Source organism: Ursus arctos, unplaced genomic scaffold (assembly GCF_023065955.2).
Source record: "Ursus arctos isolate Adak ecotype North America unplaced genomic scaffold, UrsArc2.0 scaffold_24, whole genome shotgun sequence".
NCBI lineage: Eukaryota > Metazoa > Chordata > Mammalia > Carnivora > Ursidae > Ursus > Ursus arctos.
In genome coordinates, this window is record NW_026622919.1 from 17,706,308 (window position 1) to 17,732,633 (window position 26,326).

General features: G+C 41.0%; 1 protein-coding gene across 7 annotated transcripts in view; it reads left to right on the forward strand.

The window, feature by feature from the left end:
* GJC1 (gap junction protein gamma 1) overlaps positions 1-20,628 on the forward strand; it is a 37,858-nt gene extending 17,230 nt beyond the window's left edge. For 3 of the 7 annotated variants that reach the window (XM_057317781.1, XM_057317783.1, XM_026512649.4), the window contains exons 2-4: positions 7,049-7,169; positions 17,830-17,905; positions 19,013-20,628. In XM_057317781.1, the coding sequence (XP_057173764.1) occupies positions 19,033-20,223 (1,191 nt within the window). In that variant the 5' untranslated portion in view covers positions 7,049-7,169; positions 17,830-17,905; positions 19,013-19,032 and the 3' untranslated portion in view covers positions 20,224-20,628. Of the gene's footprint in view, positions 1-7,048; positions 7,170-10,695; positions 10,821-17,829; positions 17,906-19,012 lie in introns of all 7 variants that reach the window. The other 4 variants (XM_026512646.4, XM_026512647.4, XM_026512651.4 and 1 more) reach the window with 2 other exon arrangements.
* The last annotated feature ends 5,698 nt before the right edge of the window (positions 20,629-26,326 follow it).

A 26,326-nucleotide genomic window follows, 5' to 3' on the forward strand; every position in this document is an offset into this window, starting at 1 on the left:
TTTTCCAGGTAGGAAATTGTAGAAAGACAATTTAAAGTGGAGGAGGGGCACCTGGCTGGCTTATTTGGTAGAGCATGCAACTCTTGGTCTCAGGGTTGTAAGTCTGAGTCCCACGGTGGGAGTAGAGATTACTTAAAAAGAAAGTTGAGGGAAATCAACTGAACGTTGATTCACTGAAAGTCATTCAGTGAATATAGTTACTGAACACCTGCTGAATTGCTCATTGTTCTAAGTGCCAGGGATACGAGAACAAAGCTCTATTACAATGAACAAATTAACAAATAAAAAATGTGTTAGGTAGTGTTAATAAGTGAAGGAGAAAGGCAGGGTGAAAGTATAGAAAGTGATGGAGTGGTGTTATTATAGGTAGGTGGTCAGAGAAGGCCTCACAATGGGAGGTGACCTCTGAAGAGAAGCATAAATGAAGCGAGGGAGGAGCAAACATGAGGGTGTCCAGGGGAAGTAGTTTTGTTTTTGTTTTTTAAGATTTTATTTATTTTAGAGAGAAAACTGGGGGGAGAGGGCCAAAAAGGGCAGGGGGAATCTCAAGCACACTCCTAGCTGAGCACGGCACCCAACATAGGGCTCGATCTCAGAACCCTGAGATCATGACCTCGGCCAAAATCATGAGTGGGACGCCTAAGTGACTGAGCCACCCAGGTGTCCCAGGGGAATTGGGTTTAATAAAGGAAATAACAAATCATATATGAAAATGTGTAGTGTAAATTAATGTAAATAATGAATTTTTCAATTTGAAGTAAAACAAATTAAGATGAACACATCACTGAGTTTTTGAGGAAAAATTTGTTTAAATTTTACAAAAGGATTTTTAAAAAATCTCAAGCAGACTATCCTGTAGGGCATGGAATGCCTTAAAGGTATTTTCTTTTAAAAGCCAGTATATTCATTTGGTTCAAAAAAAACGCAAGACGATATAGAAAGTCATATAGGGGCACCTGGGTGGCTCAGTCAGTTTGAGCCGGACTCTTGGTTTCACCTCGGGTCATGATCCCTGGGTCCTGGGATCAAGTCCCGCATCAGGCTCCCTGCTCAGCAGGGAGTCTGCTTCTCTCTCTCTACCCCTCCCCACTGCTCGTGCTCTCTTTCTCTCAAATAAATAAATAACATCTTTTTTAAAAATTAAAATTAAAAAGATATACAATCAAAAGTATTGATCCTACTCTATCCTCCTTACTCTCCTCTTGTACTTTTATTAGTTTTTGTGTGTGTGTGTCCTTGTAGGCTTTTTTTTTTTAACGTTTGTTTATTCATTTAAGTAATCTCTACACCCAGTGTGGGGCTCGAACTCACAACCCCAAGATCAAGAGACCCATGCTTTTCCAGCTGAGCCAGCCCATTGCCCCCCCCTTGTGTTTCTTTATAGAAATAAAAGCAAAAACACATTGCTATTTTTTTTTTCTTCCCTACATAGGAGGTATGCCTAAATATACACGTATATACCCTGCTGTTTTCACTGATTAAATGCCTTGGATGTCTTTCTATATAGGGAGAGCATTCTTCATTATTTGTATAGATAGACCATAGTGAACTTAACCATTACCTAGACAGTGGACGTTTGAGTCCATTGTAGAAATAATGTGATTATTCCCCAAAGTGAGATTACAGGTCAAAGGATAGGTGCTTTTATAATTTTGTTAGATATTGCCAAATTGCCATCAGATTTGTACCACTGCCATCGACAGTGTATGAGAACATGTGTTTCTCCAAAGCCTCCCCAACTTTTTATTTTTGCCAGTATGATAGAAGAATTGTATCTCAAAGTAGTTTGTTTTATTTTTGAGATATAATTCACGTGGAGCCTAAATGTCATCCTTTTAAAGTGTACAATTCCATAGTTTTTAGTATATTCAGAAGGTTGTATAGCTGTTACCACTGTCCCAAAGAGATACCCTGTATCCATTAATAGTCACATTCTATTTCTCAGAGCGCCAGACAACCACTAATCTTTCTGTCTGTGGATTTGCCTGTTCCAGACATTTCATATAAATGGAATCATGGAAAGCATCGCTTTTTTTGTGTTTCACGTATTTCGCTTGGAGTTATTTTTTCAAGGTTCATCCATGTTGTGCATATTTTTTAAGGAGAACTTACAGGGGGTTTTGCCATGGAGTATCTGTCCCTTGCCTATTTTCTGTTGGATTGTTGGGTGGGGTTTTTGTTTGTTTTTTGTAGGTTTGGGGTGTTGTTTTTTTTCTTTTCTTCTGTTTTTTTGTAACTCTTTATCAAGTAGGGAGATTACGTCTTTACCTATAAAAGAGTTACCAAAGGGGCACCTTGCTGGCTTAGTGGAGTGTGCAGTTCTTGACCTCGGGATTGTGAATTCGAGCCCCACACTGGGTGTAGAGATTGCTTAGAAATAAAAGTCTTTTTTTTTTTTTTTTAAGATTTTATTTATTTATTTGGCAGAGGGAGAGGGAGATGCAGACTCCCCTCAGAGTGGGGAGCCCAATACGGAGCTCGATTCCAGGACTCCAGGATCATGACCTGAGCCGAAGGCAGACGCTGAACTGACTGAGCTACCAGGCACCCCTAGAAATAAAAATCTTTTTTAAAAAAAATTACTAAAAACTTTCTCCCCAGCTAATTCTTTTTCCATATTGCTTATGGTGTTCTGTGTTTTGTTTTTTTAACTGTGGAGATTGACTTCCCTCCCCTTTCTTCCCTTTCTTTTGTAAGCTCCATGCCCAGTGTGGAGCCCAGTGTGGGGCTTGAACTCTTGACCCTGAGATCAAGAGTCGGACGCTTAAGCAACTGAGCCACCCAGATGCACCGAGACACTATTTCTTTATACTCAATTTGATCTTTTTTTTCTTTTCTTCCTGTTTTGAAAGTTATCACAAATATCAACCGTTTTAATCTAACACTTTTATCCATTTGAGGTTTATCTAGATATCTAGTGGGAGGCATGAATTCCCTTTTTTTTAATCTTTTTTCCGTGTGGTTTCCTGTTGCCCAGACACCATTAATTGAAAAGTTCATGTTGGGGCACACAGGTGGTGCATTCAGTTAGACGTCTGACTCTTGGTTTCAGCTCAGATCCTGATTTTAGGGTCATGAGCTCAAGCCCCACGCTCAGCAGAGAGTCTGCTTGAGTTGCTCTCTCCCTCTTCCTCTGTACCACCCCCCAAATAAATAAATAAATCTTTAAAAGTCCATCTTTGCCCCACTGGTTTGAGGCACCACCTCCATTAGTGGCTTTTTGGCAAAGGAGTAACAGATCCATTTTAGAGAGAATTCTAGTGCTGATGTAGGAAACGGGCTGAAGAAGAGAGAAAGTACAGTGGGTGTTGGTTTATAGCACTTGAGGGGTTTTAATTTTTTGTTTTTCTTCTAGGATTTAAATATATATATATATATATTTATGTATTTTAGGGTTGTAGGAAGGGGCAGAAGGAGAGGGACAAAGATAATTTCAAGCAGACTCCCTGCTGAGCATGGAGCCTGACATGGGGCTCTGTGCCACGACTTACAAGGTGATGACCTGAGCTAAAATCACAAGCTGGTCATTCAACCAACTGAGCCACCCAGGTGCCCCTCTTCTGAGATTTTTTAATGCATATATTTTATTTGTTTTCACAAATTTGGGATAACTCTTTTGTATCCCATATTTTTCAATGAATATATCATGAGCATTTTTATTTTTCTAAATGTTTGAATTTACTTCTTTTTTTTTTTTTTTTTAAGATTTTATTTATTTATTCGACAGAGATAGAGACAGCCAGCGAGAGAGGGAACACAAGCAGGGGGAGTGGGAGAGGAAGAAGCAGGCTCATAGCAGAAGAGCCTGATGTGGGGCTCGATCCCATAACGCCATGATCACGCCCTGAGCCGAAGGCAGACGCTTAACCGCTGTGCCACCCAGGCGCCCCTGAATTTACTTCTTGAACAGATATTTATTGAAAGCCTACCCCCCTTTGCCAGGCCATAGGGTTTAGATACTGAGGATAAAGGAACAAAATTCTGCCCTTGGGGAGCTTGTATTCTATAAACAAAATTATAAAATAAGAATTATATATATTATTTGAGAGTTAAGTGCTTATAAAGAAAATTAAAGCTGAGTAAAGGGGCTGTCCAGGGAGGGTTTCTTTTATTTTTTATTTAAAAAAAAATTTTTTTTTTAAGTAATCTATGTGTCCAGGGGCGCCTGGGTGGCTCAGTCGTTGAGCGTCTGCCTTCGGCTCAGGGCGTGATCCCAGAGTCCTGGGATCGAGCCCCACATCGGGCTCCTCTGCTGGGAGCCTGCTTCTTCCTCTCCCACTCCCCCTGCCTGTGTTCCCTCTCTCGCTGGCTGTCTCTCTCTGTTAAATAAATAAATAAAATCTTTAAAAAAAAAAATAGCTTAAAAAAAAAGTAATCTGTGTGTCCAACGTGAGGCTTTAACTCAATCCCAAAATCAAGAGAGACATGTTCTACTGACTGAACCAACCAGGTGCCCCTGGGGGACATTTCATTAAGGTGGTGACGTTGGAGCAGACTTGAATGAGACAGTCCTGCCACCAGTTATGAAAGCAGTGAAAATAGCAAATGCAGAAGTCTTGAGGCAAAAGTATGGCATATTTGGTGCGATCTGAAGAACACTGAGGATAGGTTGCAGGTGTTCCTGAGTCAGAATGAGCAAACAGGAGAATGGAAGGAGCATGAGACCAGAAAGTGAACTGTGGCTATATGATAAGGGGGTGTTGTAGACTGTCATAAAGATTTTTGGTTTTATTCTGAAATAGTTTTTTTTTTTTTTTTTTAAGATTTTTTATTTATTTAGTTGACAGAGATAGAGACAGCCAGCGAGAGAGGGAACACAAGCAGGGGGAGTGGAGAGGAAGAAGCAGGCTCCCAGCAGAGGAGCCTGATGTGGGGCTCGATCCCAGAACGCCGGGATCACGCCCTGAGCCAAAGGCAGACGCTTAACGACTGCGCCACCCAGGCGCCCCTATTCTGAAATAGTTTTGAGCAGAAAAGGGAAATGATCTGACTTCCTTTTTAAAAGTTTTACTCTGGTTGCTTTTTGGAGCATAGATTTGAAAGGAATAAGAGCATAAGCTAGAGACCAGTTAAAAGACTTGCTTTTGCAGTAGTCTTTGTTAGAGATGGAGGTGGTAATAAGTGGTTGGACCGTGGATATATTTTGAAGATAGAATTAATAGGATTTACTAATGGCTTGAAGTGACAAAAGGAGTGAGGCTGACTTGAAGGTTTTTGACTTAGAGGAACCACATGAATGGTGAAGCCATTTACTTAGATTTGGGTAATCTTCAGAGGATGGGAGGCTTGGTTTGGGGTATGTTAAATTTGGTGCCTATTAAACATCCAAGAGAAGATGTTGAGTAGCAGTTGAATTTCCAGTCTAAAGTTCAAGGGAGACGTTGAAGCAAATGTGACATCATTTATAGCTTGAATTCTGGTTGGAGGAACCCACAAAGAACACTGAGGAGGATAGGGTAATAAGATAGAGTAAAGATCAGGATATGTATTTAGAATTTTGCAGAGGAGAATTGAGACTGAAATAGACACTGAAAAATAATAGCCAGAGGACTATGATATCAGGGAAGCCAGAGCAGTGGGGGAAGGAAGTATTTCAGAGAGGAAGGAGTGATCAGGTATATCAAATACAGCTTAAATGGTTGAATAAGAGAATTGACCGTTGAACTTGGCACTGTAGAAGTTTTATTTGGTAGGTAGTTTTGGTAGATTGATGGTATGAAGGCTTTTTGGTATGTGTGTATACTGTTCATCGTGTAGATGTTACCATAGTTTATTCACCACTCATCAATTATTAGCCATTTAGGTGGTTTTCAGGTCTTTAGATATTTTAGATACTTAAATTCAGGTGTGTATGATGTATTTGAGAGCATCGTGAAGTAATAATTTATAAATTAATGGCTTATTGGATATTAGCGTTAAGAAAATACCACATAGCAAAAATAGAAGACTTTGGTGTTGGGGCGCCTGGGTGGCTCAGTTGGTTGAGCACCTGCCTTTGGCTCAAGTCGTGATCTCAGTCCTGGGATTGGGTTCCTCATCAGGCTTCCTGCTTGGGGGGGGTGGGACTTCTTCCTCTCCCTCTGCCCCTTCCCCCTGCTTGTGCTCACGTACTGTCTCTCAAATAAATAAATAAAATCTAAGAAAAGAAAGACTACTTTGGAGTTAAACTAACCTATTTGAACCAACCTGTGCCAGTAGTTGTGACTCTGACCACCTAACTTAACTTTCGTGAACCTGATTCTTATTTAAAAGATAAAATTTAATGAGGACTAAAATAAATGAGCACCCTGTACAGTTCCTGGAACATATGTGTTCAGTGAATCTTAAATTGTGTCTTGTTTGTTTTATAGGGAAAATAAAGATTGCTTTCTGAAAAAAGTCACAATGCTGTTAATTGGTCATGGAAATGTAGGGGATAAATTTTGAGGATGGAGGGGAAGAGGAAAAGAAAATGATTCTTTTCAGGCATCCATATGGAGATTTTTAAAATTTTATTTATTTAGATAGTGAGTGGAGAAAGGGACAGAGGGAGAGGGAGAGAGAGCCTCCAGCAGACTCTGTGCTGACTGTGGAGCCCAACACAGGACTCTGTCCCAAGACCCAAGACTATGACCTGAGCCAAAACAGAGTCAGATGTTTGACTGAGCCACCCAGGTGCCCCTGATCTGAATAATTTTAACTATATTGAGAATTTTGTTAATGGCCCAGAATATGGCCTATCTCAGTAAATGTTCTCTGTGTCTTTGAAAAAATTGTGAATTCTTTTGCTGTTGGGTGGAGTGTGCTCTAAATGTCAGTGGTTTTGTCGTTAATAGTAAGTTGTGTTTGTTATATGTGTACTGTTTTTTTTTTTTCTATTGTATGAATTACTGAGTGAGGGGTGCTGAAATCTCCAGCTATTAATTGTGGGTTTGTCAGTTGCTCTATCAGTCTTTGCTTCATCTTTTTTGAAGCTCTGTTAATATGTGTATAAACATGCAGCAATTTTTTTTAAAGATGTATTTGTTTATTTATTTATTTATTTATTTATTTATTTATTTATTTATAGAGAGAGAGGAAGAAAGAACCTCAAGCAGACTCCTGCTGAGTCAGGGCTTCATTTCATGACCTTGAGATTATGACCTGAGCCAAAATCAGAAGTCGGACACATAACCGACTGAGCCACCCAGGTGCCCCACTCTTTCTTTTCATTACAGTTAACATGTTACATCTTTCTCCATAGTTTTGCTTTTAATTGCTTTGTAGGTTTATACTTAAAGTAGATTTCTATATAGGCAGCATATAGTTAGATCTTGTTTATTTAATCCAGTCTGGCAATCTCTGCCTCTTAATTGAGTATTAAGAGCATGTACATTTAATGTGATTATCGATATCATAGGGTTTAAATCCACAATCTTCCTATTTGTTTTCTTTGTCTCATTTATTTTTTATGACTCCGTATTATCTCCTTTATTGGTTTATTAGCTTAACATTGTTTTGTTATTTTAATGGTTGATTTTTGGTTTACTGTAGCCATCTTTATCATTGTCTGCATCTAAGTAATAGTAAATCACTTCTTGTATTATAACCTTACAATGGTATATTTCCATTTCCTTTGCCTTGATTTTTTTTTTGTATGTAGTAGTATTTTCATACTTTTACCTCTAAGAAAAAGGAGTGTTGTAAAAAATATAAATTCCAGGGGCGCCTGAGTGGCTCAGTTGGTTAAGCATCTGCCTTTGGCTCAGGTCATGATCCTGGGATCGAGTCCTTGCTGAGGGTGGAACCTGCTTCTCCCTACCCCTCTGTCTCCCAGCTCATGCTCTCGCTCTCTCTCTGTCACTATCTCAAATAAATAAATAAATAAAATCTTTGGGGAAAAAAGAGAGAAATATAAATTCCAGGGGTACCTGCCTGGCTCAGTTAGTGGAACATGTGACTTTTGGGGTTGTGAGTTGGAGCCCCACATTGGGTGCTGAGATTACTTAAAAATAAAATTTTTTAAAAAGGGAGGGAGGGAGAAATTCCACAATAAATTGTTGCCATTTTTGCTTTAAACAGCCAGCTATCTTTTTAAAAAAATTTTTTTACATAACAAAGGTCAGAAGTCTCTTATATTTGTGTCCTTCATTCATTTGTGTAGATTAAAAGTTCCATCTTATGTCTTTTTTTTTTTTTTTTTTAGCTTGTCAAAAGAGTGGGCTTCTGGCTTTTGTTTTGTGTATTTTGTTTGTTTTTTAAATTTGAGTATGGTTGACCCATGATGTTACATTAGTTTCAGGTTACAACATAGTGATTCCACGACTCTATACCTTATGCTTGTGTTCACAAGTGTGGCTGTCATCTGTCACTATGCAACATTATTACAGTACCACTGATTATATTCCCTGTGCTGTACCTTTTATTCTTGTGACTTACTCCATAACAGGAAGCCTGTACCTCCTACTCCCCTTCACCCATTTTGCTCATCCTCTTGCCCCCTGATGTCATTATTCTTTTGCCTGAAAGACTTAATTTTGGGGGCACCTGGGTGACACAGTCAGTTAAACGTCCTGACTCCTGGTTTAGGCTCAGGTTGTGATGTAGGGGTCGTGGGATCAAACCCTGTATAGGGCTCCCCCCTCAGTGCAGAGGCTTCTCCCTCTGCCCCCCACCCTGGTTGTGCTCACTCTCTCTGTCTCTCAAATAAATAAAATCTTTAAATATTTAAGAAAAAAAAGATGTAATTTTAACATCTTTTGTAGTGCTGGCTTGTTGAGGATGACTTCTTTCAGCTTTTGCATATCTAAGTCTTTTTTTTTTTTTTTAAAGATTTTATTTATTTATTTGACAGAGAGAGAGACAGCCAGCGAGAGAGGGAACACAAGCAGGGGGAATGGGAGAGGAAGAAGCAGGCTCATAGCGGAGGAGCCTGATGTGGGACTCGATCCCGGAACGCCGGGATCACGCCCTGAGCCGAAGGCAGACGCCTAACCACTGTGCCACCCAGGCGCCCCTATAACTAAGTCTTGAACAATTTTGGGGGGATATAATTGACATATAACAAATTACACATCTTTAGGGCGCCTGGGTGGCACAGCGGTTAAGCGTCTGCCTTCGGCTTAGGGCGTGATCCCGGCGTTCCGGGATCGAGCCCCACGTCAGGCTCCTCCGCTGGGAGCCTGCTTCTTCCTCTCCCACTCCCCCTGCTTCTGTTCCTCTCTCGCTGGCTGTCTCTGTCTCTGTCGAATAAATAAATAAAATCTTTTTTTAAAAAAACAAATTACACATCTTTAAAGTATACAGTTTGGTGAGTTTTGACGTGTATACACCTGTAGAACCATCATCACAATCACAAGAATGAACATACACATCTTAACCCAGAAGATTTCTCCTACCCCTTTGTAATCCCTCCTTCTTACCCATCCCCCCTGCACTCCTCCCTCACTCCTCCTTAGGCAATCAGCCACTGGTCTCCTTTCTGTCGGTATAAATTAGTTTGCATTTTCTAGAATTTTATATGAATGGAGTCAAAGTGTGTACTCTTTTTTTTGCCTGATTTTCATTTGGCCTAATTACTTTGAGGTTCACCCATGTGGTACATATCAGTAGTTTATTCTTTTTATTGCTGAGTACTATTCCACTGTATGAGTATACCGCAATTTGTTTATTCATTAATCTGCTGATAGGCATTTGTGTTGTTTCTAGGTTTGTGCTATTAGAAATAAAAATGTTGTGAGCATTTATATGCAAGTGATTTTAGAGACATGGTTTCACTTCTTGAGTAAATGCCTAGGAGGAGAATGACTGGATCATATAGTAGGTGTATGTTTAACTTCTAAGAAACTGCCAGCCTGTTTTCCAATGTGATTATACTATTTTACATTTGCACTACTAGTGTGTGTATGAGAGTACCAGTTTCTCCACATTCTCGCCAACACTGGGTATGATCTTTTATTTTAACTATGGTAAATAAATTGCTTATAGTATAATTTATCTATAGTGTTTTTGAATGTTATCTCTTTATATAGCTTTTTTAGTGGTTCTGGGTATTACACTGTAGGTACAAACATTGCAATCTACTGTTATCAGGTTTTACAGATTTGAGTAGAGAAGTATGGAAACCTTACCTCTCTTTACATCCTGTTATCCTCCCCCATTTATAATGTAGATATTAAAATATTTCCTCAATGTACTTAAGAACCACATCAGATAGTGTTACAAGTTTTGTTTCAGTAATCAGACAATTTAGAAAACTCAAGGAAAAGGAAAGTCTGTTGTTTTTACCATATTTTTACTCTTTTTCTTTCCTGATGTTCCAAGATTCCTTAGTAACAAATTTTTTTGTTTCCCTTCACCTGAAATTATCTTGGTTTCCCCTTAATTTCTGAAGGATCTTTTCATTGGATATAGAATTCTTATTGACAATTCTTTTCCTAAAGCCCTTGGAAAAGGTACCTCTACCTTCTAGCCTCTGTGGGGCTTTTGTTTTGCTTTGTTTTTTGTTTGTGTTTGTTTTTTGTTTTTTAAAGATTTTATTTATTTATTTGACAGAGAGACAGCCAGCGAGAGAGGGAACACAAGTAGGGGGAGTGGGAGAGGAAGAAGCAGACTCCCAGCGTAGGAGCCTGATGTGGGGCTCGATCCCAGAACGCCGGGATCACGCCCTGAGCCAAAGGCAGACACTTAACGACTGAGCCACCCAGGCGCCCCTGTTTTTTTTTTTTTTTTTTAAAGACAGAGAGAGAGAGAGGACGAAGCCAACTCGTAGCTGAGCAGGGAACCTGACACAGGGCTACATCCCAGGAACCCGGGACCACTACCTAGCCAAAGGCAGATGCTTAACCATTGGAGCCACCCAGGTACCCCAACCCTCTGCCCATTTAAAAAAATTTTTTTAATTTTAATTCAGTTAATTAGCATATAATGTATTATTAGTTTCAGAGGTAGCCGTCAGTGATTCATCAGTCTTACATAATACCCATTGCTCATTACATCACATGCCCTTCTTAATGTCCATCACCCAGTTACCCCATCCCCCCATGCCCCTCCCCTCAAGCAACCCTCAATTTGTTTCCTATGATTAAGAGTCTTTGATGGTTTGTCTCCCTCTCTGATTTCTTCTTCTATTTTTTCCTCCCTTCCCCTATGATGCTCTGTTTTGTTCCTTAAATTCCACATATCAGTGAGATCATATGATAATTGTTTTTCTCTGATTGGCTCATTTTGCTTAGCATAATACCTTTTAGTTCCGTCCACGTTTCACATCCTTTTGATGGCTGAGTAGTATTCCATTGTGTGTATGTGTGTCTCTTCTTTATCCATTCATCTGTTGATGGACATCTGGGCTCTTTCCATAGTTTGGCTATCGTGGACATTCTATAATAGGTGCTTTAATGTCTTCGTCCCCTAGTTCTAGATGTATCATTTTGGGGTTTGTATCTGATTTTTCTCCTTATGGATCATATTTTCCTTTATGCCTGGTGATTTTTTATTAGATGCCAAATATTATGAATTTTGGGTTCTGGGTTTTGGTTTTTTGATTCTTTTAAATATTTTTGAGATTTGTGCTAGACTCCTTTAACTTCTGGAAGCAGTTCGAATCTTCAGGCCTTGCTTTTGCTTGCTTTTAAACTTTATCGAGGGGAACTTTGTTGGTTTTTAAGTAATCTCTACACCCAGTGTGGGACTTGAACTCATGACCCTGAGATCAAGAGTCACACACTCCTCCAGCTGAGCCAGCCAGGCACCCGTGTTGAGGGAACTTTAAGGTTTGGTCTAGAGCTAATTATGCCCCACTTCTGAGGCATTACCTTTCTGAGTACTCTATATAATGCCTATGTGTTAGGATGTCTTTCCATTCTAACTATTTAGAACAAAAATTATTTCTGCCCTATATGATATCTGCGGGTTGGTCTGCACATCTCCTTCTAGTTTTTGTCCCTTCTTTGGGTAATTTCCTCACTGGTCAGTACTCAGCTAAAGACTGAAGAGAATCCAGTGCTGATCTCCAGAGCTTACTCTCTGTACAGCTTTCTCCTCTCCGGTACTCTTCCCTGGGAATTCTAGCTACGTTGGCCTCTCCAAATTGTGTACTCTGTCTCCTCAATTCAGTGAGTCAGCCAGGTCCTCTGGTTTCCCTCCTCCCTGCTCTGCAGCCTGAAAACTCTCCCCATGCAGTAAGCTAGAACAATCAAAGATCTCACCTGTTAGTTTCCCTTCTCTCAGGGATCCCTGTGTTGCAGTGCCTGTTGTCTAATGTCTGATAGCTATTGTTTCATATATTTTGTCTGGTTTTTAAATAGGAAGAGAAGAAAGTTGAGCATTTCCATCTGTTGGCACTTACTTTCCTCAGTGAAGAGGAATGTAAGAGCATCTGAAAATTTGGAATTGGGCTAGGATTTGGGAATCTGAGGTAAAGATTTTGAAGAGAAAATTGTGGGAAATGGGAAGGGAAGACGGCTATGGAAAAGTAAGCAAATGGTTTGCTTTTCTTTCTTTTTTTTTAAGATTTTTTTATTTATTTTTTTGACAGAGAAACAGCCAGCGAGAGAGAGGGAACACAAGAGGGGGAGTGGGAGAGGAAGAAGCAGGCTCCCAGGCGAGCAGGGAGCCCGATGTGGGGCTCTATCCCAGAACCCTGGGATCACGCCCTGAGCTGAAGGCAGATACTTAATGACTGAACCACCCAGGTGCCCCAGCAAATGGTTTTCTGAAAGGTGTTGAACCAAGATTAAAAACAGACTTCAGGGGTGCCTGGGTGGCTCAGTTGGTTAAGCGTCTGCCTTCAGCTCGGGTCATGATCCCAGGGTCCTGGGATCGAGTCCTGCTTCGGGCTCCCTGTTTAGTGGGGAGTCTGCTTCTGCCTCTGCCCCTCCCCTCTGCTCCTGCTTTCTCTCTGGACTTCTCGCACTCTCTCTCAAATAAATAAAATCTATTTTTAAAATTAAAAAAAAAAAAAAAAACTTTGAAGTGAAAATTCTTAATTTGTAGCCTGGTGTTTTGCCTGAAACCTGACTCCATACAACAGTCCATTTTCTGCTTAAACTGTCCCATAAATCAAGGTTCATTGCTTTATGAGGCTGCTTATTTAAAAAAAAAAAAAAAAGATTTATTTATTTGTTTTAGAGAGTACACGCACACGTGTGAGCAGACGGGAGAGGTAGAGGGAGAGAGAATCTCAAGCCGACTCCACTGAGCTTGGAGCCCCACATGGGGCTAGCTCCCACAACCCTGAGATCATGACCTGAGCTGAAATCAAGAGTTGTACACCCAACCGATTGAGCCACCCAAGCACAGTGAAGCTGCTTATTCTTTTTATGGACAGGTGGATGCAGTAGGAATCGAGGAGAAAAATATAGAAGAGATTGTAATAAGTATAAAGCAGGTCCCATAGGAATGTATTCATTCGTCAGACATTTATTTAGCACTTAACATGTCCCAGTTATTGGGCTAGATGTTAAGAAAGCAGACGTGAAAGACATGTAACCTTTAGGGGCTCCCAGGTGAGATACGGTGACAAGCCCAAAAGTTGCAGCAGCACTGGGAGTAAGGTGCTTGCCTTGAGGTCAGGCACAGCTCTTAGCTCCATATTTGTATACCATCCTAGTAACTCCCCTTTCACAAAGTATTCGCATCTCAGACTGGTGTCTCCAGAACTGAGTTTACCAACTTCTCTTGTCCCTATTCTCAATGCCCAAATAAATAATTAAACCATTTCTGTTAGAGATACCACTTTTCTAGTTTTATTTCCCCCTCCTCCAACTGCCAAGAAACTTTTGAGTTCTTTCTGGTTTTGTTTTTGTTTTGACTTTAATTCATTCTACAAATAAGGTCTTAAACTCTGAAATTTCCCCTTTTGATCTTTGTGAATTTATTTTATTATTTAGTTTAATTCTGATATCAAAGATGGGGATTAGGTCCCCACTTCTGTGTTCACATGGAACCTATATGTAGCTGCGTCTGTAACATGAATCTTTGTAAGTGTTTAAGAGCCTGGCTTCACCACTTTAATAACTGTATGATGTTGGGCAAATTTATATGCCTTATAGATCTCATTTCTTCATTTCTAGAAGGGATCTAGTCATATACTCTACCTCCTGGGATAATCCAAATAATATGCTTTGTGTTTAATCTTCAAAAATCCTAAGAGTTCTTTTTTTTTTTTTTTTTTTTTAACAGAAAAATGGTAAACTTTGACTTGATTCTGTTAGGGTATAACTGTAGAAAACTTCAAATACAAAGAATTTGGGAGGGAATTATGTAATTTATTACCATGTTTATGCCAACTAATTTTGAAAATTCTATTTTCTAGTACAGGACAAGGTAGATTTGTAACTTTAGTTATTTGGAAAATGGACTAAAAATAGCACATTTGGTTTCTGTCCAGTAAATGTTATATAAGCAAACATAATTTTCTTTGGTGTGTTTGTGTGTGTGTGTGTGAGTCCTTTTGAATTATGGGCTACCGTGAATTGCAGTATTCTTAAAAAGTCATCCTAGAAGAAGTAACTTGTCCACCTTTGAATTTATTCAAGAAATTGACCAATGTGACTATATAAAAGTAAGAAAATTTGAACGAAGACAGTAAACTGAAGTGTTTATATTAAAGGTCGAATGGTTAATGGCTGTACTATATTAAGAATACATTCTGCAAATAAATGGGCAAAAGGCTAGAAATAGTCTGTGAAGGGGAGTGGGGCAGGGGTTTGGGAGAAGTGTGTCCTGGTATATTAAAAACAAAAACTGAGGGGCGCCTGCCAGGCTGGCTCAGTTGGTAGAGCATGCAACTCTTGATCTTGGGGTTTTGAGTTTGAGCCCCATGTTGGGTATAGGGATTACTTTAAAATAAAATCTTAAAAAAAAAAATACGGGGACTCCTGGGTGGCATAGTTGGTTGAGCATCTCTCTGCCTTCAGCTCAGGTCATGGTCCCAGGGCCCTGGGATCGAGTCCTGCATCAGGCTCCTTATTCAGAGGGGATTCTGCTTCTCCCTCTGCCTGCCTCTCTCTCTCTCTCTGACAAATAAATAAAATATTTAAAAAAAAAAACCATACAAATTGACATAATTTTGAAATGGGATTTGCATCCTAATGAAGTAGCATAGCAGACAGTGCTGGTGAGGTTGAGGTGAAATTAATCATTCTTTGCCAGGCATTGTAGATTGCTAGGATCTTTTTAGAAAGTTGGATGACAGGGGTGGCTCTGACGGTTAAGGGTCCAACTCTCTGACTCTTGATCTCAGCTCAGGCCTTGATCTCAGGGTTGTGAGTTCAAGCCCCACATTGGACTCCACGCCCAGTGTGGAGCCTAATTTTTAAAAAATAAGAAAGTTGGATGACAGTACAAAGCAAGAGCCATGCAGGTTTACATTTCCTGTGACCTAGTAATACCAAAGCATAAAGAATATATTTTTTCAAAAAGCTATTAAGTACAAAAGTATGTATAAGGCAGTTGGAGCTTTCTTAGCAAAAAACTTTTAGGTATTTGCCATCCCCCCTCCTCACACCACCACTCATCACATGCTCCTCTGTCACTTTCCCTTCATAAGTGGAGAGTATGGAAACGATTATTTTTTCACGAGAGCCATTCACAGGTTAATTGCATACTCTCACTCTCCATTCCTTATCCCTGTCTGTTTGCTGAAATGGGGAAGTCAGAGAGAGGACTGTGTCCTGAATTTAAGGCTTCTGATAACAGAGCAAAAAATGGCAGAAGAGAGGGAGCTGTAGTGGAGCAAGAACACAATGAGGCCACACGCGGCAGTGACACATTCTGCTTAGAAATGTCAATTGCAGAACCCACCCTTTTACTCATTCTGTTTTCTCTCTCTCTCTCTCTCTCTCATTGCCTCCTTCTCTCTCTCATTGCCTCCCTCTCTTCCCCACACACACACTTGGAGTAGTGTAGTCTGATATTTAAGCCATTCTCTTAATGCTTGCAGGGAAAGGAAAGCGATTTTGAAAGAGTATCAAAGAAAAATCTATTGACGCCTCAGTAGATAAAAACAATGGTGATGCCGCCATTCATTTTAGGAAGCCCATGGTTATTTCAGAAAGAAAATTTCCCGGCACCCGTTTTATGAGATGCTGGAATTGAGTTAGTAAACACAACATCATTTATACTCCAGGTGTGGGTATGGGGTGCTGTGGCACTTGTGAATGCCCCGGGGAAACCAGGTTCTAAGGGTTCGGCATCTTCCACGTCTGACCTCCGTCTTAGCCAGCATTCGTGCCTACTTCCGGGTGTGTTTCACCGCTTTATAACTTACATAAGCTTCGAAGGACATGCCACCATTCCTCCTCCCCCCAAAGAAGCTGGATTACTATATGAGATGCTGAACTGTTGAGAAATTCTTTCATAGCAATAATTACTAAAAAGATACTTGTTCGGGTGGCACAGTGGTTTCAGCTCAGGTCGTGATCTCAGGTTCATGAGATCGAGCCCCGTGTCAGGCTTCGCACTCAGCGCAGTCTGCTTCAGATTCTCTCTCTGCCTCTCCCACTCATTCTCTCTCTCTCTCAAATAAATGTAAAAAATCTTTTTAAAAAACGATACTCGCTTGTCTGGTGTGGAGGAAGGTGTAGAGGATGAGTTTTCTAACTAAGTAACAGTTGAACTTTGATGACTTTGACTTACTGGAATAAATAGAATTTCAGGCTTCAGGGAGAATGCTTTAGATGTGATATTTGGGGAACAATCTGAACTTGGGGATGTGAATCATGACAGGAGTTGCGTGTTGGAAACTTGACTTACGTCACCACTTAAAGATTGCATATTCCTCTTTTGTGGTTTTATCACTTGTGTATTCAGTGAGAGGAGTGCAGAGCTCATTTAGACATGAGGGCTGGGAATGTACTTGAAGTCCTGTGGTGGGACACGTGTGCTCAGATTCTGTACACGGTGTGATACTTGGGTGTTACATAGGTGCCTGGACTATCATTTCTTTCACTGACCTTTTGGAAATCATTCTAGGTTTTTTCCCTGTATCTTAACCCCTCCCCAGATTTTTCTTACTAAGTTACTATGAACTTGTAACATGTATGGATTGGTTTTAAATTTATTTATTAAATGATAGGGAATGAACAAAGTTGGCACTTTATGAATGCCTCTTGGCCATGGCTATTCTGAGTTGGCAGAACTTAATAATAAGCAATAATTTATCCTGGATTTTTTTTTAAGATTTTATTTTTAAGTAATCTCTACACCCAACGTGGGGCTTGAACCCACAACCCCAAGATCAGGAGTCACACATTCCACCAGTGGAGTCAGCCATGAGCCCCCCTGGACTTTTTTTTTAATCACGATACAGATGCAGGTGTTTTCTTTCCGTGAGCAGTTTCTTTGTGTGAATTTATAAATCACCTCATGTGGATTCGGGTGTCCCAGTGACTGAGAGCCAGCTGTTGGGTGTTTGAACTAAACAGCTTGCTCCCAGTTGGCCGCTTAGATCCCAGTGAGAGGTGTTAGCTGCTCCAGGGAATAGAACGGGAATAGAGCATCCAGGGTGAGGATTTTCACAAGGCCTTTAGTGACCTGGTTTAAATCTGTTGAGATTTTTCTGCTTTGGCTTTTTCCTATAGGTGCCAGAGTTGATCTGCTTCAGATTTTCACAAATGACTCATCTTCCTGTCACGTTTTCTTAGACTACAATGACTTAAGATTATCTTTGGGTTACTGTTAAACGTAGTTTTTTTCTGCCACGTGCATTGAGAGGAATAAACAGTGGTATTCAGACTCAAGCCTGTTGTAGGCTGATGGATTCCTGTGCTTCATAGAAAACTTCATTTCTTCCTGAAAATGGCATTTTAGTGATTCATTATTTTCTGTGGGAGGAAGCTTATGACCTTCTCTTGTCTTTTTTCCTTCCAGAGGAAATCTGGAAAAGTTATAAGCAAAACATCATTTCTCTAAGAAAATTCTGGATAACAGAAGTTCTGGATAACAGGTAAAGTATATCATGGATAATCTGCAAAAGTAAGCTGGGAGAGAGAAGGAGAGGGGAGAATGTGCTTTGTGTCAGGGGTTGCATTAGGGATTTTATATACATCACCTCATTTAGATGATTTTTAGCAGGATTCTGGGCATAGATCTAAGAATCTCAGAATAAAACTATCCTTCAAAATGCTGTTTTAAATGGATTTGCCTATTGATTGGATTTAATGTCCTCACAATTCAGTTTGGAAACTTTTTTTTTTTTTTTAAGTTTTTATTTATTTATTTGACAGAGAAAACGAGAGAGGCAACACAAGCAGGGGGAGTGGGAGAGGGAGAAGCAGGCTCCTAGTGGAGGAGCCCGATATGGGACTCGATCCCAGGACTCTGGGATCACGCCCTGAGCCGAAGGCAGATGCTTAATGACTGAGCCACCCAGGCGCCCCTGGAAACATTCTTAACATCTACCATAAACAAAGTACAGCAATGTACAGAAACCTAGAGTCTGCTGTGCTGTGCAGCCCAGCTAGGAGTGTCTTTCTAGTTCCTCTCTGTCTTCTGTTTCAGTTCTTGATCATTGCCAGTTATTTGCAGCTGTATCATCTCCTCAGTTCTTTTGAATACTTTGTCACTAGATCCAAAATTTAAATTTCCTCATACAGCGCCTCCTCACAGTGGAGTCCAGCCCAAGTGTTCCCCTTACGTTCTTAGCAATAGTCTCTCCAGGACTGGACAGAAGCAGCTTGTTCTGCTTTCTTAACCTATAGCTCACAAAGAACTCTTATGAAATAATAGTATACATAAAGAATCCAGTATGCTGCGTCTGAGACATATCTCAGATGATAGCTGCAATTTTACTTTTGGGACCAGGGAAGACATGAAAGCCAGCCAGACTTTCTGGGACTCCGCAGGCCCATACAGGTGCTCACAGTCTTCAGGTGAGGTGTCCTGCCTGCAGTGGTAGAGCGGGAGATGCTCTTTATTCTGTCCTTCTAACATGAGCCTTGAAGTTAGATTTCAAGTATTCAGCAAAGTAGGTCCTAGAGATATTATCAACAAAAAGTTGTTTCAGATTTTAATATTTGTTGGTTTTCCTTTGGCATTTTTCCATTTTTATCAGGGCAAACCGATTCGGTCACCATGAGTTGGAGCTTCCTGACTCGCCTGCTAGAGGAGATCCACAACCATTCCACGTTTGTGGGGAAGATCTGGCTCACTGTATTGATTGTCTTCCGGATTGTCCTGACAGCTGTAGGGGGCGAGTCCATCTATTATGATGAGCAAAGCAAATTTGTATGTAACACAGAGCAGCCAGGCTGCGAGAATGTCTGCTATGATGCCTTTGCACCCCTCTCCCATGTGCGCTTCTGGGTATTCCAGATCATCCTGGTGGCAACCCCCTCGGTGATGTACCTGGGCTATGCCATTCATAAGATTGCCAAAATGGAGCACGGCGAAGCAGACAAGAAGGCAGCTCGGAGCAAACCCTATGCAATGCGTTGGAAACAGCACCGGGCTCTGGAAGAAACAGAAGAGGACCATGAAGAGGATCCCATGATGTATCCAGAAATGGAATTGGAGAGTGAAAAAGAAAATAAGGAGCAGAATCAACCTAAACCCAAGCATGATGGCCGACGGCGGATTCGGGAGGATGGGCTTATGAAAATCTACGTGCTGCAGTTGCTGGCAAGGACCGTGTTTGAGGTGGGCTTTCTGATAGGGCAGTATTTTCTGTATGGCTTCCAAGTCCATCCATTTTATGTGTGCAGCAGACTTCCTTGCCCTCATAAAATAGACTGCTTTATTTCTAGACCCACTGAAAAGACCATCTTCCTTCTAATAATGTATGGCGTTACAGGTCTTTGCCTATTGCTTAACATTTGGGAAATGCTTCATTTAGGGTTTGGGACAATTCGAGACTCGCTGAACAGTAAAAGGAGGGAACTGGAAGATCCGGGTGCTTATAATTATCCTTTCACTTGGAATACACCATCTGCTCCTCCTGGCTATAACATTGCCGTCAAACCAGATCAAATCCAGTACACCGAACTGTCCAACGCTAAGATTGCCTACAAGCAAAACAAGGCCAACATCGCCCAGGAACAACAGTACGGCAGCCATGAGGAGAACCTCCCAGCTGACCTGGAGACTCTGCAGCGGGAGATTAGAATGGCTCAGGAACGCTTGGATCTAGCAATCCAGGCCTACAGTCACCAAAACAACCCCCAGGCACCCCGGGAAAAAAAAGCCAAAGTGGGGTCCAAGGCTGGGTCCAACAAGAGCAGTGCTAGTAGCAAATCAGGGGATGGGAAGACCTCCGTCTGGATTTAATCTTGGCTCAGCTTAGAACTTGTGCTTCTCATAGTTTATGGTAAGCAGCGGCTCACTGAAGAATGACTTCCATTGAGTAAACATCTGGCTCTGGTTATCTTCAGGGATGCTGTTGGCTCATGATCCAAGCTCAGGGGACTCTGAAAGCGGGGCTGGGACAGGGGGGAGAAAAGGGGAAAATAGTGTTCCTGGGCACATATTCCAGCAATAATACAGTTATGGAACTTTACATTTGTGTCTTCCAGATCTGGAAAAGAACAGATATATTTAAATCATTCTTGTTGAAAAGTTTTTGTATGTACAGTATTATGGTACATTTTTTTAGTATGAGAATTTTTTTTTGTATTTGTATATTGGACCACTGTAGTTATACTTTTATATTAAAGGAAAAAAACCTTAAAGTAATGCCTTTTAGGCCGGTGTTATTACTTTTGTTCAGCGAATGCTACCCTGGGTTTAAAGTTTTAATAGGTGCCACACCTAATAAAAGTGTCTGTTGTGTTGCCGGAAGATTTCCGAGACGTGAGGAACCAGAGAAGGAAGCATCAGCTTTCAGTCTTGGGAAGAAAGTCCTCAGTAGGGGGAGGCTGAGGTCTTTTCTCCTTTGTTTAAGAAATCTGCGAATCTCGTTCACGTACCCAGACTTGTATCTAGTCCTTGAAAACCTGTTTGTATTTTCAAAGGATATAAATGATTCACTGCGGGATTCCTTTAATTCTCAAGCGTTACCAGTATATGCCTTGATGGTGTGTATATAATTTAAGTTCTTTCATGTACAAAGGTGTCCCCAACCTGGTAGCAGGAGACCCTGACCAGAGTTGAGACTAAGATTCCTCTATTGCACAGCAAAGCCACGCTTGGAAAATGAGCCCCACTACACTGTTCAGTTGTGGACCTGTTTGATTTGCCTTAAATCTCTACCCAGAAACCTGCCTCTCGGGTTTCTTAAGAAACCAGTGATGGATATTTTTTTTATATGTTAACATTAGAAATACAAAAATTCCCTTGTAGGCTAAGAAAACTCAAAGCTGCTTGCACTGCATATGGCAGAAGGCCTAAATCCAAATTCCTAATGTTTTACAAATTACTGTGAAGCTTTCATAATTTCTGTACTTCTGCCATTGTAGAATTCTGTGTGGAAACCAGTCAGAACAGGGATTCTACTTATAAGTAGACCTAAAGAGAATTTCAGTATTTATTTATTTTTATTTTATTTTTTAAAGAGTTGTCTCTCCTTCCTTTTCTTTCTTTTTTTTTTTTTTTAAGATTTTATTTATTTATTTGACAGAGATAGAGACAGCCAGCGAGAGAGGGAACACAAGCAGGGGGAGTGGGAGAGGAAGAAGCAGGCTCATAGCGGAGGAGCCTGATGTGGGGCTCGATCCCAGAACGCCAGGATCACACCCTGAGCTAAAGGCAGACGCTTAACCGCTGTGCCACCCAGGCGCCCCGAATTTCAGTATTTATTCCCTATAGGCATATGTGTTTGTTAATGACTAGCATTAGGGTTCACATAACACCCGTAGTTTGCAGTATTGTGTTGATGTTTTCAGTCTTGTATTATGTTGGGGAGCTTTGCTGTTCACATCATTTTTGTCGCCGAGTTTATGAGGATCTGAGTGAGAGCTTGGTAAAGGTTTAAAGGAAGGGGCCTTTGCTTCCCAGGGAGCATTTCCATTTGAGTGTCTCACTCTTCTAAGAGAAAGCAAGCCACCTCTGACTTTGAAATTCCAAAAGTATTGTTCTTTATGTCTTAGTTTTAGAATGTCAGTTCTTTATTATTTAGGAGAATCCTGGAGCAGCACCCTTCGGTCATTTCTTTTTCATTTCATTCTTTCTTTCTTTGTTCTACTCAGAAAATTTAAGATGATCGCCTAGCCATGCATTAACCTTTATTTTGCTTTTCTTTTTTTTTTTTTTAATCTATAAATTTTAGCCTAGGGAAGCGCCTTAGAATCTCTGAACATCTTAAGGAGAAAGGAAATTCAGGTGAGACTAAAGGAAAATTCAAAGAACCAGAGACCCAATGTGTCCTAGATGATTAGTAGACATGCATAATTTCCTTCATACCACATGTTTTATAAGGAAATTCAAGTGATTCTTCATAGAAAACAAGATTTTATTTTTTTTAAAGATTTTATTTATTCATTTGACAGAGAGAGACAGCCAGCGAGAGAGGGAACACAAGCAGGGGGAGTGGGAGAGAAAGAAGCAGGCTCCCAGTGGAAGAGCCTGACGCGGGGCTCGATCCCAGAACCCCAGGATCACGCCCTGAGCCGAAGGCAGACGCTTAACAACTGAGCCACCCAGGCGCCCCAGAAAACAAGATTTTCAACACCAAAACTTAGCTGAGATGAGGAGCCATCAGTTCATTCTTGTGTCTCTAGAGCGTCAAGGAGATTTCTCAATCAAAGGACAGAAAACAGACACTCGCGTCCATCTACACAGAGCCTGAAGGAGAACAGAGTGGCTTCGCCAGCAGAAAGGTTGGGGACTTGGGACGGACCTAGAAGGAAAGGAGTTGAGCAGAAGTGCCAGGCAAAGACGTGTGGTGCCAGGAGCGTCCACTTAGTTCTTAACACACAGTGCCCTTGGCGTTTCCTCTTGGCTTGTTCTGAGGAGAATGTTATTTTACGTCTGGATAATTTCTTCAACGTCTTAACGTATACAGAAAGATACTCTAAGTCACTTCACATGTGCACACACTTTAAAAATCTATTTTTTATTCTGTCACCAAAGTTTTAATTATGACACGGAGTTCGCAACTCTCACTGGTTTCCTGGTACATTTCTTTCAGCCTTTGAACATGGGAGTTTGCCAAAGCCATTTTCCCCTAATGGCATGTCATGGACATCCATCAGGAAGATGGCCCTACTGGTGTCTAGCTTAACCCATTAATTGGGTCTACACTGAATCTATAAAAATATCGTTCTGTTTATTCTGGAACGTGCAGGTATTAGTATAAAAAGCCTGTCAGCAGGGTTTTTTTTCCTATCAAAATCCTATTCCTTTGGATTGCCGCATGGACCTGCTCTGTCATGTGACATTTACTTTTCTAAATAGTTGAGTGCTTAGTTCTCACTGTAACCAGCGTATGGTCAACAGGTTTATATTTCCTAACATACTGTTGACTTTATTCAGATGTGTGTTTTTTGCTCATCATCTATGTTAAAATCTATTATTCAGAAGATATTATAAAACAGGCTCTTAGTCACATTGGAAGGAAGAATTAGATTAACGTTTTCTCCTAAAGAAATGTTAATGTTCACTTTGTAGCTTCTTCTTTGCTTTATGACTTCGTTTTTCCTGTTTCTGTATTTGCTTATTTAAAACCACAAGTGTGTTACCTCATTTGAAGTCATTTTTCTGGGAATTTTCCTTGACTAATGGTTTTAAGAATGACTTTTGATAAAAATGAACTTTGCTATCTAAAATGTGTTTCCCAGGGGCGCCTGGGTGGCACAGCGGTTAAGCGTCTGCCTTCGGCTCAGGGCGTGATCCCAGCGTTATGGGATCGAGCCCCGCATCAGGCTCCTCCGCTATGAGCCTGCTTCTTCCTCTCCCGCTCCCCCTGCTTGTGTTCCCTCTCTAGCTGGCTGTCTCTATCTCTGTCAAATAAATAAATAAAATCTTAAAAAAAAAAAAGTGTGTTTCACAGCCCCAACTCTCACACATCTTTCAGAAGGACACCTATGTCTTTATTTTTTTAATTATTTTTTTTATTTTTTAAAGATTTTATTTATTTGACAGACAGCGAGAGAGGGAACAAGAGCAGGGGAAGTGGGAGAGGGAGAAGCAGGCTCCCCGCTGAGAGGGAGCCTGATGCGGGGCCTGATCCCAGGACCCTGGGATCACGACCTGAGCCGAAGGCAGACGCTTAACGACTAAGCCCCCCGGGCGCCCCAACACCTATGTCTTTAAAGAGAAAAAAATGCCATCATTCAGTATCTTAACTCTGTCATTTCTTCATGGTGTGAAATTAGGTGGTTCACTTTTTTCCAAGTTTCAGTAGCTACTTCTCCAAAATGTTATGAAGCAGTTAGAGCCTCTGGTAAAAGGTATTAAAAAGCCAACTATTAGCCATTGGTCTGAACTTGGAGCTTCAAGAAAAATAGTTGACAGAACTCCATGGTGTTAAGAAGTCCTTCGGCGCTCTGCATCACAGGAATCAGGGATGGTTTGAAACACTTGCTTTAAGCAGTTTGTACCACGAATGGACTCCCGTGTTACTCCTGTTAGTCATACCGATGCTTTACCCTTCCGGCTTGTAAATGTCCGTGCTTTATTCCTTGTCTCGTTTAAGAGACTGTGCATTTCTAAAAATAACATCTATAGTTTGTGATCCTTTTTTGGCCAGCCAGCTTTAGTAAAAGGCAAGTGTGTTATACTTGAACCTACTTCAAGAAATGCCTTTTTATAAAGGAAGGGTCTTTCCTGACTGAAGAAAAGTACCTGAAATCAAAGACACACAGTTGGGGCGCCTGGGTGGCACAGCGGTTAAGCGTCTGCCTTCGGCTCAGGGCGTGATCCCGGCGTTCCGGGATGGAGCCCAACATCAGGCTCCTCCGCTATGAGCCTGCTTCTTCCTCGCCCACTCCCCCTGCTTGTGTTTTCTCTCTCGCTGACTGTCTCTGTCTCTGTCTCTGTCGAATAAATAAAATCTTTTAAAAAAAAAAAAAAAGACACACAGTTACTGGTCACTTTGATTGGAAGGTCCTACGTATTAGATTTATTGCATCTGCATAAAATCATGTAATCTCCTGAAGAGCCTTACCGCCCAAAAATAAGAACGCCCCAGCGCCTATACAGAGCTAGGAGATAAAATTTCAATTCACCTCTATATCCTGAATCTGTAATAATTCATCGTCACCATCAAATGGTAAAATCATTAGGTTGAATTGCATATTTGTCACTCATTCTGGCCACACATCATGGAGAGATTAAAAAAGGTCTTATTTGTTGTCCCCGATGCGGTTGTGTTGTGTTTAATAATGATGTTGAGTTTGGTTCATGCACATTCCACCTTAATCACTTTTTAAAGAGACAGTCCATGGGGGCGCCTGGGTGGCACAGCGGTTAGGCGTCTGCCTTCGGCTCAGGGCGTGATCCCGGTGTTATGGGATCGAGCCCCACATCAGGCTCCTCTGCTATGAGCCTGTTTCTTCCTCTTCCACTCCCCCTGCTTGTGTTCCCTCTCTCGCTGGCTGTCTCTATCTCTGTCAAATAAATAAATAAAAAATCTTAAAAAAAAAAAAAAAAGACAGTCCATGGTATTCCAAAATCCAGGAGTCCAAACAAACAAAAAATCTTATTCCCCTGCAGAATCTCTACAGAAACAAAAAGAGTAAGCATTTTGCATTTCAGCACTGGCTTGTTGAACCAGCAAAGACATCTGGCTATATGCTTCCAAGATGGGAAATGTTTTTCTTAATAGTACTCTCAATTGTGTTTTCTTTAATAAACCCCTTAGAGGAGTCTTTACCTCGGGCAGTAAGTATTAGATGTGGTTAGCATATTGATACTGGAAAATGTAGCTAGGACATGCAGGTTCTTAAGATAATTTAAATGCAGAATTCAGCTGTTAACCAGCAGTCTAATGTCATGTGGCGTGCAGCTTGGGTGTTGTATGAACAGCTAAGGAATTACCTGTTACAGTGCCAGAGAGCTCCTGTTGCTAGCTTTGTTCTGTACGTTGATGCAAAAGTTAGTGGTGGAGACGGACTGCTCAGGGCCTGGTCTCAGAAAGACTGGTCAGCGCCGAATACCATTGAGAAGATTCATTTGTGGTCTGTGCATCTTTTTTTTTTTTTTTAAGATTTTATTTATTCATTTGACAGAGAGAGACACAGCGAGAGAGGGAACACAAGCAGGGGGAGCGGGAGAGGGAGAAGCAGGCTTCCCGCCAAGCAGGGAGCCTGATGTGGGGCTCGATCCCAGGACCCTGGGATCATGACCTGAGCCAAAGGCAGACGCTTAACAACTGAGCCGCCCCGGCACCCCTGGTCTGTGCATCTTTTCCCAAACTTGGAAAACTCAGCTGCCAGTAAGTGTCATATTGAGGATTTTACCCCATTCATTGTGTAAAATAGTACCTGAGAGCTTA